The sequence below is a fragment of the Apteryx rowi genome, unplaced genomic scaffold (assembly GCF_003343035.1).
Source record: "Apteryx rowi isolate R43461 unplaced genomic scaffold, aptRow1 scaffold_855, whole genome shotgun sequence".
In the NCBI taxonomy this organism is placed as follows: Eukaryota; Metazoa; Chordata; class Aves; order Apterygiformes; family Apterygidae; genus Apteryx; species Apteryx rowi.
Window position 1 is genome coordinate 268879 of NW_020451155.1, and position 14731 is coordinate 283609.

The following is a 14731-nucleotide window of genomic DNA, read 5'->3' on the forward strand; positions in this document are numbered from 1 at the left end:
TTTTTTTTTTTTTTTTTTAAGAAAAACACAGAAAGGCTGTCCAGAAATAACTGAAGGCTTTTCTTATTGCTTGGACAGGAGAAACTTGTTCAGCTGTGTATTACAGTGACATTAATATCAAGGATTGGTAATACAAATTCGTAAAACATCTGAATCTAGCAACACTATCTGTTTAATAATAATAATCAAAGGTAGCTATAACTAAAAAATTAGAGCAAGTGATCTTTTTTTTTCCAGTTTACTTTGCCATAATGTTTCCTAAAAGTGGAACATTTTTCCATTGTTAGTGTTGATATTTCTTCTGCTCCCTTGTTACATACTATATTAATTTTCAAAACAGGGAAGCAGTCACTCTTAAAGCTGCAAGAAAGAAGTGTAATGCCTTGTAGGATGGTGGATGGATTTCTGCAAGAATCAGTGTTTAAGTGGCAAATATTGTGCAAATATCTCTGCTACTCACATTTCATAGAAGTCTAGCTTTATAAGTAAAATTTAATATTGTTTGCTTTTATTTAAATATTTCTGTGAAACACAGCCAAGGCTATTCTTGCTCTCAGTTATTTGTGTCCAGTTGATTAACAGAATTGAGTTTTTCTCCCTTTCAGTGGTGCAATTTGCGTGTGCTAACATAGTTACAGTGAACTGAGGAAATTTGATATCACTGGTAGAGAGAGAATTGGGTACTGCAGTTGTACATCACTGTAATGGCTGATACTACTCTCTGAAGAAATACTTCTCAACCCTATAGAGAATATAGAATTTCTTGATTCCTAGATAATATTACATGAAGCCATTATCATAAAATATATAAAAACATGAATACATTAATTTTTTTGTTGTTGGGTTCTTTTTTTAAAGCCTCCCTGTTTGCTGTAAGAATGGGGTTTCCATATGAAGATTTAACTACCCCAAAATCTCTTTCGGTGTATTCAGAGTGGCTTAATCAGAGCTGTCAGCCAAACTACTGGAAGGTACAGTACAGTGGTGGTGGTAAAGAGGGTTTTGGAAAGTCAGTCATGCAGCATTGCCTCTTCCTTTCAACATATTGAAATTGTGCTTGGTATCTGGGGCGGGGGAGGGAAGTGTTTTGTTTAACATACAGAACAAACCTGGAATTGTCAAATGTTTGGTAGATTCAGAAACAGTGTGTAGCACTTTTTTCTTAAATCCTCCTGGGTTTAACCTTGCTGCAGTAGTGTTTTGGTTTTGGAGGGGCGTTTTGTTTTGGTTTGTTTTTTTTCCCCTAAATTTGGGCAAACTAAACTAAGCAGTGAGTGTATTTTTTGATGCATGCATAAATTTATAAAAGGAAATTTCACAGTAGTAATTAAGGTCCTCTTTCTTCCATACATAGTTTGAGTTGCTTTATGCAGACCTGTGAACAAATTAAATCAGTGCAGCTGTCCATGTTAAACGTGCCTGTTGTGTTTCTTTTTTTTCTTTTGGAATTGGAATTGCAGGTTTCTACATGTTTATACATAGTCTTCATTGTTTCTTGCATCTGAAATGCTGTAGTATTGAACCATTTTAATTCAATACATATTCTCTTTTTTGTTGCGAAAATACTATAATGCTTTATCTGGATTCTATTAAAAAAGGTTCAGTTGATTTTTTTTTTTTTTTTTTTTTTGCCTAAAATCTATAACATGTTTTATTCTCTTCATTCTGAGGAATAATATGAGCTTTTTTTGACTAGTCTGTTGAGCAACAGAGAATCTTTAATTTGACCAACATAAATACCTAATCATAGGAAAACCTTTCACCAAATAATGCCCAAAGTCAGTCATTGTTCTTTGCTCAAAACGCTTGCAGGGTTTATAGTTCAGTAGAGCTGTATAATATAAAAATCGGGCATCTGCTATGTGGGTGGTAGATTGTAGGTAGTGTAACATTTTTAAATCTATTTGTAATGGAGCATAATATATTGTTCTTGCAAATAATGAAATAATTACAGAATGTAGTACCAGACTCTTCAAAATCCTGTGGACCATACAAAAAGGCTGAAAAAGTAATTTGTAAAGAAGATTGGACCATCTCCCAAAGAAGAATAAGTGTTCATAATCATGATACTATTGGTAACAACTTTTGGTAACTCTCTGATGATTTTTTTTTTCTTGTTCCCCTGCTGATTAAATCATGCTGACTTTAAATAAAAATATTTCATATAGGCGCAATATTTCCTGTTTATAGTGGTTTCAAGATTGTTACTTGTGTTATGATGGAATGCCTATAAGTTCTTAGATAAAGTAGGCTCTTTGGGTTTTTTTTGTTCGCTTATTTTAAAGTGTGCTGCCTACACAGCCACTTGCTTCATCTTGTGTTTGTTGCCCTACTGCTTCTCCCTCAGATGTCTTGGCACAGTTGCTTGGGCAGATATGGGTACTTAGAAAAATAAGAAATGGTTATTTTTAACCTTGATATCTGAATTATGGCTGATTTGGGTCAAATCTCCCCAATAGCTGTCAGCCCAACTTAAAGTTTTGCAGAGGTGGGAGAAGTGAGTAAACAGTTTTAAGTTAGTGCTGTTGCCAAAAGAAATGTTTGTCAGACTGTCCTTAAACTTAAAAAATAAAGCCTAGTTTCATTTTACTTCCATTCTGGCTTTTAACTGAAGCAGTAAACTTCTACAGAAACTGRTATGCTTAAAACAGGTTAGCATTAGTAGTCCCAAAGACTTCTAAGAGCCTACTGATTAAGGACTGTTAATTGCTAAGTCTGTCAGCTAATTCATAAGCAGATCTGACAAAGGCAGCGACCATTACAGGAGTGGAATGGAGCAGTTACAGATTCACATCTTTCAAAGCTTTATACCTTGTCATCTTAAAACTTACACTTTTTGTTTTAGGCTGGATTTTTCTCAATTTAGCAATTCAGAACCTTTTGTCTGACAGTATTTTCAAAATCAAGAATTAACAAGTCATTTCAAGTGTTAGTCTGTCGTCTTTGCTTCTCCTCTTCCTTGCTAATAACAAATTAATGTTCTACAGATGTCAGGCTACTTACCAATTTAAGAATTTTTCTTTACTAGGGTATACAATATTCAATATGTTCCAGAAAACTCAAAGATTGTAGAGTGTCAGGATGAGAGGTTAATTTGTTACATCAACTCCTGAATTTTATTTATCATTAAGCAGTCTTAAGCTGTTTTGTAGTATATATTGGTGCTTATCTTTGTATTCCATGTTCTCTCATCCCAGTGTTCTATATATGAAACATCTCCTTGGCTAACACATCTTGAAAAGTGTCTTCATTCAGAATGCATTTAGGAAGTTGGTAGGAACTGATGTCCTTCCAGTCTCTTTGCAGAAGCTAATGATGGCTGTAGAGCCAGTGCCTCTATGCTTTTAGCTTCTACTGATTAGAAAACTTTTTTCTATGAGAAAGAAGATACTGCTAAGTGAGATCAGAGAACCATAATTCAACTGTTTGAATTCTGTTTTTTGGCTATCAGTATGTTCTGACATTGCTGTCAGCAGCAGTTGCTGCCCTGTCTTAAAGACACTCAATATGATGCTGTGGCTTCCTCATCAGCATGAAATTAGTCAGGGGTGGGCTCACCCACATGTATGACCGTCTGTCATGTAATCCTTTTTTTCTTTGATAGGCTGTATTTCACCTTCTGCCAAGTTTAAGCTTTTCTCTCTGATTTTTTTTTTCTTTTTTCAATCTACTTCAAGCACTGTTTACTGAATTTCCAAACTTTGTTGTTCTGATGGTACCAGTGCAGACTGTGGCTCCTGGTTCTTTACCAGGTCACATAGGTGCATATCAAGAGGCATTGGCAACTTGGACAGCAGTAATGTACAACTCTGAAATAACTACTGTGTCACTGGTTAAGAATTCCTTTTTAGACTCTTGTAATCCGTCCAAAACTTTCCAAATATGTTTTACAAAGAACTTGTTTTCTTTAAGAGCCTGGTTTTCCCATATTTCAAAGTATCAGTAATTTCAAACAGTCTGGATATCATGGTTCTAGTTAATGATAACTATAGTGTCAGTTTAACAAATATGTCAGAGTGCTTCTGAGTATGTTTCATACCTTATTGAAAATTTTAGGTATGATTGTAATTGGTGAGAGTGGAACCATTGCTTCCGGGACATCTACTAATGGTGGAGTTCACAAAATTCCAGGGTTAGTATTTGTGGTTTTAGAAAAAAGCTTGGAATACTTGTGACAGTGTATGTTTTAGATTATGACTATCACAAAATGACCTTGCTTGTTTCTGGGCTGCCATGAATCTGAGTACTGAGAAACTGATTAAGCTGGAAAATGATTTGGCACAATGTTAAGGTAAGGCACCAGAGAGGAATGAGCATCTTGGAAAGGTGCACAGTCTCCAAAGAAATGTACACAGAATCACAGCCTGAGGCCTATATTTCTTATCTTTGAGGTGTTTTTTTTCCCTCCATAGCCAGGAGTCTTGTCTGTCAACAGTGTCAGACATCTTTTGGATTTAACAAGTATTATTGAAGATACCAGTGTCCCCAGCTACTTACTGTTGCCTAATGGCTGAACCTGACTGCCCCAGCTGGAGGAGTCAGTATAATGACAAGAAGGTGTGTCTGGAGGTGGATTAAGCCTCAGGTCAGTCAGGTTATCACAGAGTACTTTCATCGGTAGTATTAAGACAGGACTTCTGACTGCAATAGTGTAACCTCCTTACCTCTTCTATTCTCCTGTGGGTTTAACACTAACACAGCTGGAGGCAGTAAAGTTAGCAAATTGGTGTCCAAGTCATAAGAACTTGCCAGTAAGTATCAGGTGAAGAACTACATTAATGCAACCCCACTGAATTCATAAGTTATAACCCAATTTTCTTCTATAAAATTAATTTATAWATATATGTGTGTGTGTATATATACACATATTATATATTTTTTTAAAAAATTTTTCCTTTCATTGGTCACTGAAGCCGTGTAGGAGACTCTCCAATACCTGGAGCAGGAGCTTATGCTGATAGTACAGCTGGAGGAGCTGCAGCCACTGGGGATGGTGACATCATGATGCGCTTCTTACCCAGGTTTGTCCTTAGGACTTTGCTGGCTTTCTCTAACAAAATGTGAACTCAGCAATTTAAGTAATTGATTGAAAAGACAGTCTGATGTGGGGTGCTGAAGTGGGGGTAAAAGAGGAATGAAAGGGGAAAGAACAGTAGCAAAATCAAGTTGTCCCTACAACCTGTCTTCAGAGGAACAAAGGACTTCAGTGTTTCTTAAACATCTGGGTGATTGATCCCCTCAGTACTGCCAGGCTGGGAGCAAACAGGCAGTAGTAGTGAGTGTATTCCTGATCTGCATGGTCTTTAACAAAACTGACTAACTTTCTCCTCAGGAGTGTTTAGTTGTGTGGGAAATAAGTGTTATAAACTGTAGAAAGGATGAGGAGGGAGTCTCAGATTACTCAGAGGTGTGTGGTGTAATTGTATCTTAAGTAATTGGTATCTAATTTGCATTTGGAAGAGAGATGTTTTAATTCTGTCATGGTTGCCTAACCTRTATAAAATAAGGCTGTTTTCATTACTGTCTGAATCCTGACAGTCATCCTTGTGGATAGATCTCAATGAGAATGCATTATGGAAGTCCAGGCTGAACATAACAGACACCGATGCTTGAAGGAACTGTATTGTTTTGGAAACTCTGGTTCTTACAAATGCTTGCTAGCAGATGGGTATTTATAAATGTTGCAGTCCTCAAAGATTTTTCTAGCTCTTCCAAGCCAGTGTTGAAATAAGAGGAAATTGACTACTATTATTCTGAGGTATGAGATACTGACAGTAGTAGTGAATTGGCTTCCACTATGAGGCTAATCAATAAAAGTTCACATTACTTCTTAACAGCCTGAAGGATCTAGTTGAAATGCTTAACATGTTTTGTTTGCACCAACTGGTTTTAGAAAATAACTCGGACTAGATGACTAATCACAAGTTCCTTATACAGATCTTTCCTAAATAGAAGGGAATTCCATGTTATTTAGATGTTCACAAATAAAAAGCAAAGGTGCGTTCTTATATGAACAGAATCAACAGGCCAGAAGTCAAGGATGTGTCCAAGGGCAAAATTGCTATTATATTCTGACCACCTTCTTTGAAATAGGAACATCTTAATGTAGTTRCTGATTAATGAAGAGATATCTGTGAAATATAGCTGTATATTCAGATATCTTTGGTTTAAATTGAACCCATCTGATAGGTATAATAAATCAAAGGTAATAGGGAGTCTCAAAATGCAAGGGAAATCCTCTTCTGAAGTAATTTGATGACATCTATAGTTAATACTGTCTTTAGATGAGTCAGTGTTAGTGTAACAAGAGTTGAAGTCTTTATGTATTTTTCATCAAAATAAAGCATTGTTTGAGCTTGAGTTATATTATGCATTATCTTTTAACCTTTGGGTTATGAAAGTAAATGACAACAGAAGTAGGTTTTTTGCTTCTGTGAACATTTTGGAAATGCAGATGATTTATCTCAAGCATTGTCCATATTGTCATTTGTCTAGTGATACTGTAGATAAAAAGGAAATTAATTTTGATTGCTCTTTCATWTAGAATAAATATTTGGAAAAAGAATCAGTTTGCAAAAGATTTGAAAGTGAATGAAAGGCTTGATCAAAACATTGTACCTTCATTCATGGAATAAGGAAAGCTGGTCAATTTTGAGTTTTTCAGAAACACATGTTTTTCTGAAAGACTTTTTGRTACTTACAGGAATCAATAATTTATCGATCGTGTAGTATCAGAGGTCAATTTTTTTTCAAAAAATTATCTTGACATAGGCCTTTTTGAACACTAGTATTAACATTTACCCTGCTTTAGCAGGGGTGTTGAACTTAGATGATCTCCAGAGGTCCCTTCCAGCCTCAACAGTTCTGTGATTTGAAGTCAAACTTAGCTGTGCAGTGGAAAATAAAAGCTGGGAACTCTTTAGCTGCTCGTTGTTGTTGTTGGTTTGTTGTTGGAGTTGGTCTGTTGCTTAGCCTCTTCTCCTGCAGATGATTAGACAGAGAAATCCCAGGTTTGGTACTGCCTTAGAATGATGAATGGCATCAATGGCATCTTGCAGTCCCTTTTAGTCCTGTTTCTAATTACATTTTATATAGCATTTGGATGATAATCACCAATGTGAAGTTTGGCTAAAGGTTACTTATCATGCTTTTCCATTATTTGAAGAACTTGAGATCTCAATCATATTTTGGAATGTATAACTTGAGAAAGGCTAACTCTCTGGGTGTGGGGTTGTTTTGTTTTAGCTATCAAGCTGTGGAGTATATGAGGATGGGAACAGACCCAACAGTAGCCTGTCAGAAAGTTATTTCCAGAATCCAGAAGTATGCACCAAGGTTCTTTGGCGCTGTTATATGTGCCAATGCAACTGGAAGTTATGGTATGTATGTTCTTCAACAAACACCCTAGCTAGGCCACAGAAATACAAAAATGAAGGTGGACTTTAAAGCAACAATCATTCATTATTCTTTAACCACTGCAGCAGTACTGTCCCTCCATAGTATCAAGTGCTGGTTATCAGGGCTACTGTCCTAGTGTGGACTTAAAGTATCTTAATTATTCCTCTGCCTTTTGATGTGTTAGACTTTCACAGAAATTTATTAAGTTTTAGTAAAAATCAAAAATACAACCTTAATGTGTTGTCCTGGATTGTCTCTGATTAATTTGACCGTTTAAAAAAGAATACCTGTGCCTCCCCTAGATATGGCATAAGGCAGCGAGACTGTGACAGTTCAGCCTAGCTTCAAAGCAATCCAAGATCAGTCATTGTGCCAGACATCTCATTAGTGAACTCTTAGATCAATAGAAAATACAATTTGCTAATCAACATGGCTTATTGAGTTAGACTGCTTATTGCCGTTCTTTGATCTTTTATTTCCCATAGTTCTGTGTTTTGAGAGATTAGAGTTTGAGGAATTCATTACATTAATCAGGACTGAGATATATATATTTTTTCCTAACTTACGTTACTGTTTTGAATGGTATTATAAGGGCATTAATTGCACTACAGCAGCAGTCAGTAGCCCTGTATTTTTACTTCAAAATTAAATACTTTTGAGACATCTTGGGTTAAACAGATTGTAAAAGGATAATTACACCATTGTAGTAGAATTAATGACTAGATCTTTAGATGATAAAGTGCAGTGACAAAGACACTAATCCTAAATGCAGGAAATCTTACTTTTTTCTTTCTTTTCTAGGTGCTGCGTGTAATAAAATTCCAGGATTCACTCAATTTCACTTCATGGTTTATAGCCCTTTGCTAAGTCAGCCATCCGAGCAAGTAGTAGATTGTATTTAATTGCTTTTGTACTAGTAACATCTAAACTTAGAGGGGGGAGGGCTAAAAATGTTCCTCAGGTGTTATTTTGCAAAATGCTTGTTCATTTTTTACTGTTGTATAATTCTTTGAGCAAGTACAAAGGTATGTTGGAGATGCACCTATTACTTCACTTTTTTTTAGTAAGTTCTACTTTGTAATTACTTTGTATAGTGCCAGTAAACTTAATCTTTAGGTGCTTAATCTAATTAGTTTGTAAAATTACTTCTAAATGATTGTGGATTTTAATCTTGAGTGATGTTTAAGAAATTGACTCTGTGTAGTTTAGGGAAGTGAATATATCTGCACAATTAGAGTGTGCTTACACTTTTACAGTTAGCATAGGGAATTCATCTCTGCTTAAAAGTCAACATCTAAGTGAAATGGCTGAAATGCCTTGTGCTTGGATATGCTTGAGGTCACTTAAGTCAGGAATTCAGTAGACTTTCCATTGCATCCCAGGTCAGTTCTTAAACTTGTGCAAACCTAAGAATCTAACTGTGGTTCTAAATACGGCAAAAAGTTCTCTGAATATTTACATCTGAGTAATTCCAGGTTTCATAAAGTGGACAGATTTTCATGTGCATGCAAAGACTGAGTGTCTAATAGCCTTTCTAATCTGTTTTCATAAGAGCTAAGTAGCCAAAAGTGATGCATAGTAATCATTGAACTGGACCTTCACTTTGCCATTTACAATCAAGTCTTTGGCAGAAACCTGGAATGAATGGCAGGGGGGGTGGGGGAGAAAGGGGGATTTATTTTGAGAATTGTTAATCATTCTTCTAAGATTTAGTCCAGGTTTCTTTTTCTTTGAAAAGAAAATTACATGCCAATTCTGGTAAGCGAAGAAAGGGGATTGAAGAGTGGTGGTGGTGGTGGAGAAGATTTGGAAACCTTAATTAAGAGATAAGGAGCATCTGCTTGCTGGACACTTCTAACTTGTTTTGCAATGGCTGAGAATGTCTTTGAATAGAGAGGGCATCCAGACATCCCTGTTAGTACAAGCCTTCAAGGAGCATTGAAGTCTTTTGTTGATTCTTTTAAGTGGATGAGAAGACAGATGGAAATCTTCCTGTCACCTTTTTTCTGTAGTTGAAATTAATTATGAATTTTAATCACAGTAATTCCCTCGTCATTATTTTCCTGTGTGCTTGCCCTTTCTGTAGCAGGTTATCCCTGAAAAAGAACAATTGCATATGTACAGTATGGCAGTTATCTATAGCTAACAAAGGTATTTTTGTCGCTTTCTCCTTCTGTGTCCAGAGATACCAGGGTTCACTTAGAGTAAAACTTTAGCATCTTGAGGATTGTTCTATAGGTATTTGAAGATATGTTTGATCCTTCTCTTAACTTGATGGCTTGCTGATCATTTGGCTGAATCTTTACTAAACTTGAAATTGCTAGGGAAACTTAAAAAAGGGGGAGGGAGTAAAATGACCACATCTTGTCATAAATACTTTAATTATTTATCTACTTGAATAAAAGCATTGAGTAATAAAAGCACACTTCTGTTTATCCTTTATAACTAAGGTTGTTTTGATGCTTGTATACTGTGCCTTAGAATGATCATTGCCTTATGTTCCAAGTTGGTATGTTTAAAAGCTGGGAAAAAACTTTCAAACTAGAATAGCCCTCTTTAATGGCCTGCTGTTAAACTTCGTCAACAAAATTGTTTATTTGGAGGATTTGCTGCTGTCACTGGATTTTAGAGCATTTCATAGGACAGATTTCAGTGCAGGCCACACTTTGCAAAAGCCACACAGCTTTTGTCAGAGGAGCTCTTATTGAATATATCTACAGTGGTTTAAGATAAAGTTTCTACCTGTCCAACCTACTACCCTTCTGCCATGGCTGATGTATCTTTAGTTGGAGTGGACAGAACAGCATCTGTACTCATAAATTGAAGCAACCAAATGCAAATGGATTAACAAAAAGCCCAGTGATTAGTACCTTAAAAGTGAATGTAAGTGGTTCAGTACTGGCAGCTAAGAGTGCTGCAGCTGAAGCCAATAGGATTCATTTTTGGAAGAGCTTGGGAACATCCATGGATTGCTTTCTGGTGTGCTTATGCAACTCTGTCTTGGTTTTAGCTAGCATATGCAGCAAAGGGTTATGCCTACCCATGCTGAAAACTCCTGATTGCTCTGTGAAAATATACTTCAAGCAGAATTTTTGCTTACTGCATAGCCAGTGCATCCTTGAAATTACTGTAAATGAGAAGAAAATTACTTGTTTCCATGAGATACTAATACATCTGGTATAATAATGTGGGTGGCTTTGTTGTGTTAATTAGTTATAATTAGGAGGGTTACTTTGCATGAATTATTTGAATATATTGTTCAATTGACAGTATTTTGAAATATAACATTTATAAATAGACCTTTCCAATGATGTGGACTGAACCTATGAATTAAACTATTTGCTTAGTATTTTGTCTTAAAAATATTTCTGTAAGGTTCTTAAAGTATTGCTGTTTTCTTATGCTGAGCAGATACATGAATTCATGCTTTCTTTAAAAAAAAATCTTTTACAAATACAAACTTTTGTCAAAAGCAAGCAAAAACTATACAGTGGTTTCTGCTGTCATTGCAAAAAAAGTTCTGTTTCTGATTTCAAGGAATTTTGTATTTTTAAGGTTTTACTCTGCAACTTTTATTACAGAATAAAACTACAGAAAATAAGTATTTGTAAGTTAGTGGCATAGTTGTATGTTTCCTATCTATAAGGGATTTTTTTATAGTGTTTTAAGTGTATTAGCTGCTAGCTGCCCTCCCTTTTTCTGTTTCCAAAGCTTCTTATCAAGTTATTGCTTCACCTAATGTAGACAGAAAAAGATAGAATTTCTTAGCTATATGGTCTGATTGATAAAGCTAGCTGTGCCATGTTTTGCATGAATTGTTCTTTATTAAAGAAATCTGTATGAGCCCCAACAATATCTTGTATGTGTTTATTGAAGAAAACTTCCCTGTAATTTCAGTGTTAGGAGTTTACCACTGAAATGTTTCTCTTTGTCTGTAATTACCTCAACAGGGAATAATTCAGATGTTTAGAGGAATTGAGGCTGGTCTTTCAGATAGAAGCAACAAGTAATATTATATAAATTGGAGAAAATCTGTAATTACTTTAAGTCAAACCAAGAGTGGTACTGATTGTTTTTTAACTTAAAATGCTTCTATTAACAGGTGTTGTTTAGGTTTACTTATTGCATGATTGTTGTCACTCATTAACAACTTCATTTATTCTTGTTTTGAAAYAAAATGTGTAGGATTTCACAGCTAATAACTCTAGTCTGTGGCGAAAAAAACATGAGTGATATAGTTAAATTTACTCTAGCTCTAATATAGAAGTGGGATGTTATACATTAAGTGCTGAACTACGAATGTTTTCACTAGGGGGTCTGTTCATTCCTCTGTGTAAGTTCCATTAAATTTACAGCAAAGGAACATTACTGAAGTGTCCGTGGAGCAGATGCATCAGAATCTCAGGATTTTTATGACTAGTTTTGCTATTATTGTTTGAGCTGTTGAGTCAGGCAGAGAACATTTTTAGATGTTTGTGCACTTAACAGTATTTACTGAGTTTTCATTTTCTTCTTTTCCCCTGACAGTTAGAATCAATGTAGGTAAATACACCTGCTGTTGTAATGCTCTGTTGGTGTGATTGGCTGATCTGTTTACAGTGACAGGTGGCATTCCATGAACTAAGAGCAATAGCAACTTAAGTGCCAGTTGTTTAGGGAATTCCTGTTACTGGTGATTTTTTTTTCCTAATAGGACAGGGAAAAATCTTTGAAAGAGAAGTTTTTGATTATATTTTGCCCGGGTAGAGTTTTACAACAGCAATGCTGTTGTAAGTATTGGGTTTTTTTATTATTTAGAAATGATAATTTCAGAGTTCTGACATGAACAGGAAGTTTCTTGTTTTCACGCTTGCATACTGTTTTCTTCAGGCAAACTCCAAGTTACTTTTCAACTAGTACTTGTTTGTTCCTGAAATGTAACTGTTTTGGTTGCCTGTTGTGTCAAGTATATATTAAAAAAAAAAAAAAAGGAAAAGAAAAAAAAGAATTCTGTCCCTTTTAATGTAGTTGCGCCATTCAGTTGAATTTCAAATGACAAGTGCTAAGAAAATATAAATATGAAAATCCTAAGGAGTAAGAAATTCAGTCTAGCAAGAAGTCGGTGACAATGGTATATTTGAATATTCTTATATACAGATTGGAAGAACCTGAAGTTGTTACTCTTCTAAGACAGACAAAGTTCATATGGAGATTGTAATAGAACCTAACTCTACTAATACAGGAGAAAGGCATTTGTGAAAGCACGTGAACTTAAATCTCATCTTTTGTCTGTATTTGTAAACTGTGTTTAGTCTTTGTAGAATGTCAAACTAACTGAACAGGAAAAACGCACAGTGATACCCTGACCTCCTTTTGGTTTTAATTTTTTGTCACTTATCAAAATGCTTAAACTACTTCCCTATTGAAAGTTCAGTGATTTGAATTCACAAACTTACAAGGTCTCAGTTACAGATGAGCTTTTTGTCAAACACTGGCATATTTTTGTAAACTTTTTTTCCTACCACTTAATATCTTATGAAAGAAATGAAGTTACGGCAGGCATTCAGTGTGACATGCATAGGTACATGTTACAGTACTACCACATAATATTAAGCGGCCGTATGATCAGTTTGTATTTGCAAAACTGAAATGGGAAATATAAACTTCAGTAATTTCTTTCACTTAGAATTTTAGGATCTGGATTTTTTTTATTATTATTTGAAGGTCTGAAGAATATTTGCCTTCATGTTAATTTCCACAGGCTATGTTGCCACAATCATTTCACTTAAAACCATCACTTAAAATTGCTGTATAGATTCTCTGTTGCTGCACAGGATGCAACGTTGATGCGCTCTGACTGTACCGATACAAGTTCAGCTGCTGGTTAATTTTCTTGCTGAAGATGAATGCATGATATAAACTGCCCTGTATTATTATTTTGCCAAGTAGGGTTAGGAGGGGAGTGTCAAAATTCCAGATGTTAAGGATTTGTGAAAGCAGCATAATTACCAAAGCAATTAGTCATTTGTCTTGACCTTTTTTTAGTTTAGAGGTTTTTTTGTTTGTAAAATAAAAACATAACACAAGCAAAAAATCAAAAAATAGTACTTTATTATCCTAAAYGAATTAGTGTGTTAGTGATTTAATGCTGACTACAGAAATTGCATTTTTGAGGACTGAGGGAGGAGTTGTTTAAACTGAGAAGAAATATGCCACTAGGTGTAACAGATTTAGGATTATACTTAGCTAGGCTATGAATGCTTATTGTTCATAAATAAATGCTTTATGGTATATGTGGTTATTTATCAAATACAGTGTGACAGGCTATTTGAAAATAAAAATGGCCGTGCTGCCAGCTTAACATTGCTCCTGGATACTCATCCTTAGATTGTCTTAGATAGTCTGCAAGGATGAACATTGCGTTGGCGGGCTGATACATACAGAAGCATGCAGAAACTGAAATTTTCCATAACTAAATATTTCTGTGTGCAGCACTTATTTCCTGAGTATTGAAGAGCGATATAAAATTGACAATTTCCTATTTTGTTGCATCACTCGTGTGTTTTCTGTCAAGAATGCTGTGTGTCAAACATAGTTTTTACTGCTTTACTAAACCTGTTACAGTTATATAAAATAATCCTTGTGTCGTATCATTAAAAAATTGACACTTTGGGGAGTGAAAGGAGGTGAGCTCTACAGAAGACAGACACCTGCCTCATTTAAGAGAAAAGCCTTGACTGTTATGAATACTTTCTAAATAATTTCTCACCTTGGCAGAACAGTGAAAAGCAAGCAATTCTTTATCTATGCAAGATTTTTTCTTTTTCTGAAGAATTTACAGTAACAGATGAAGCAAAGCATTGTAAATTAAAAGGATAAATGTAAGAAGTATTATAAACACATAAAACTAATGGGCAATATTGAACTGTCACGTGGGTTTTGTTAATTTAGTTGATCATTATTGAAGAAAAACTTGTGTGTTATGAAGTGGAAATGAAATTGTATCGGAGTGGCTGCAGTGTCAGTGAACTGTAACTGTAGTTAAATTCTTTTTTTTTGCCATTCTTACAAAGCTGTCAACATGAAAAGTCCTGTGATCGCAGTTYGGACAAGTATGACAATTTCTGTGGAAGTGGCAGTGCCACAAAATGGGACTTTAGGGCGTAACTTTACTTTGCCTTATGGGCTTAGGATGTTAGCAGACAGCCTTTAACTATCTTGCTGCAGTGTTACTTCTTGTAGCTGTTGTTCTCTGTGTTTGCTAGAGATTACTGTTACTATACCAGAACTGAGTGGCAGACTAGAATGTATGCATGCACCCAAACTACTTTATTATGAAATCCAGCAGTTTAAC

General features: G+C 35.3%; 1 protein-coding gene across 3 annotated transcripts in view; it reads left to right on the plus strand.

Moving 5' to 3' along the window:
* AGA (aspartylglucosaminidase) overlaps positions 1 to 9821 on the plus strand; it is an 18847-nt gene extending 9026 nt beyond the window's left edge. For all 3 annotated transcript variants that reach the window (XM_026090262.1, XM_026090263.1, XM_026090264.1), the window contains exons 4-9: positions 859 to 971; positions 1955 to 2075; positions 4057 to 4132; positions 4914 to 5021; positions 7246 to 7379; positions 8200 to 9821. In XM_026090262.1, the coding sequence (XP_025946047.1) occupies positions 859 to 971; positions 1955 to 2075; positions 4057 to 4132; positions 4914 to 5021; positions 7246 to 7379; positions 8200 to 8300 (653 nt within the window). In that variant the 3' untranslated portion in view covers positions 8301 to 9821. The remainder of the gene's footprint in view (positions 1 to 858; positions 972 to 1954; positions 2076 to 4056; positions 4133 to 4913; positions 5022 to 7245; positions 7380 to 8199) is intronic.
* Positions 9822 to 14731: the final 4910 nt, after the last annotated feature.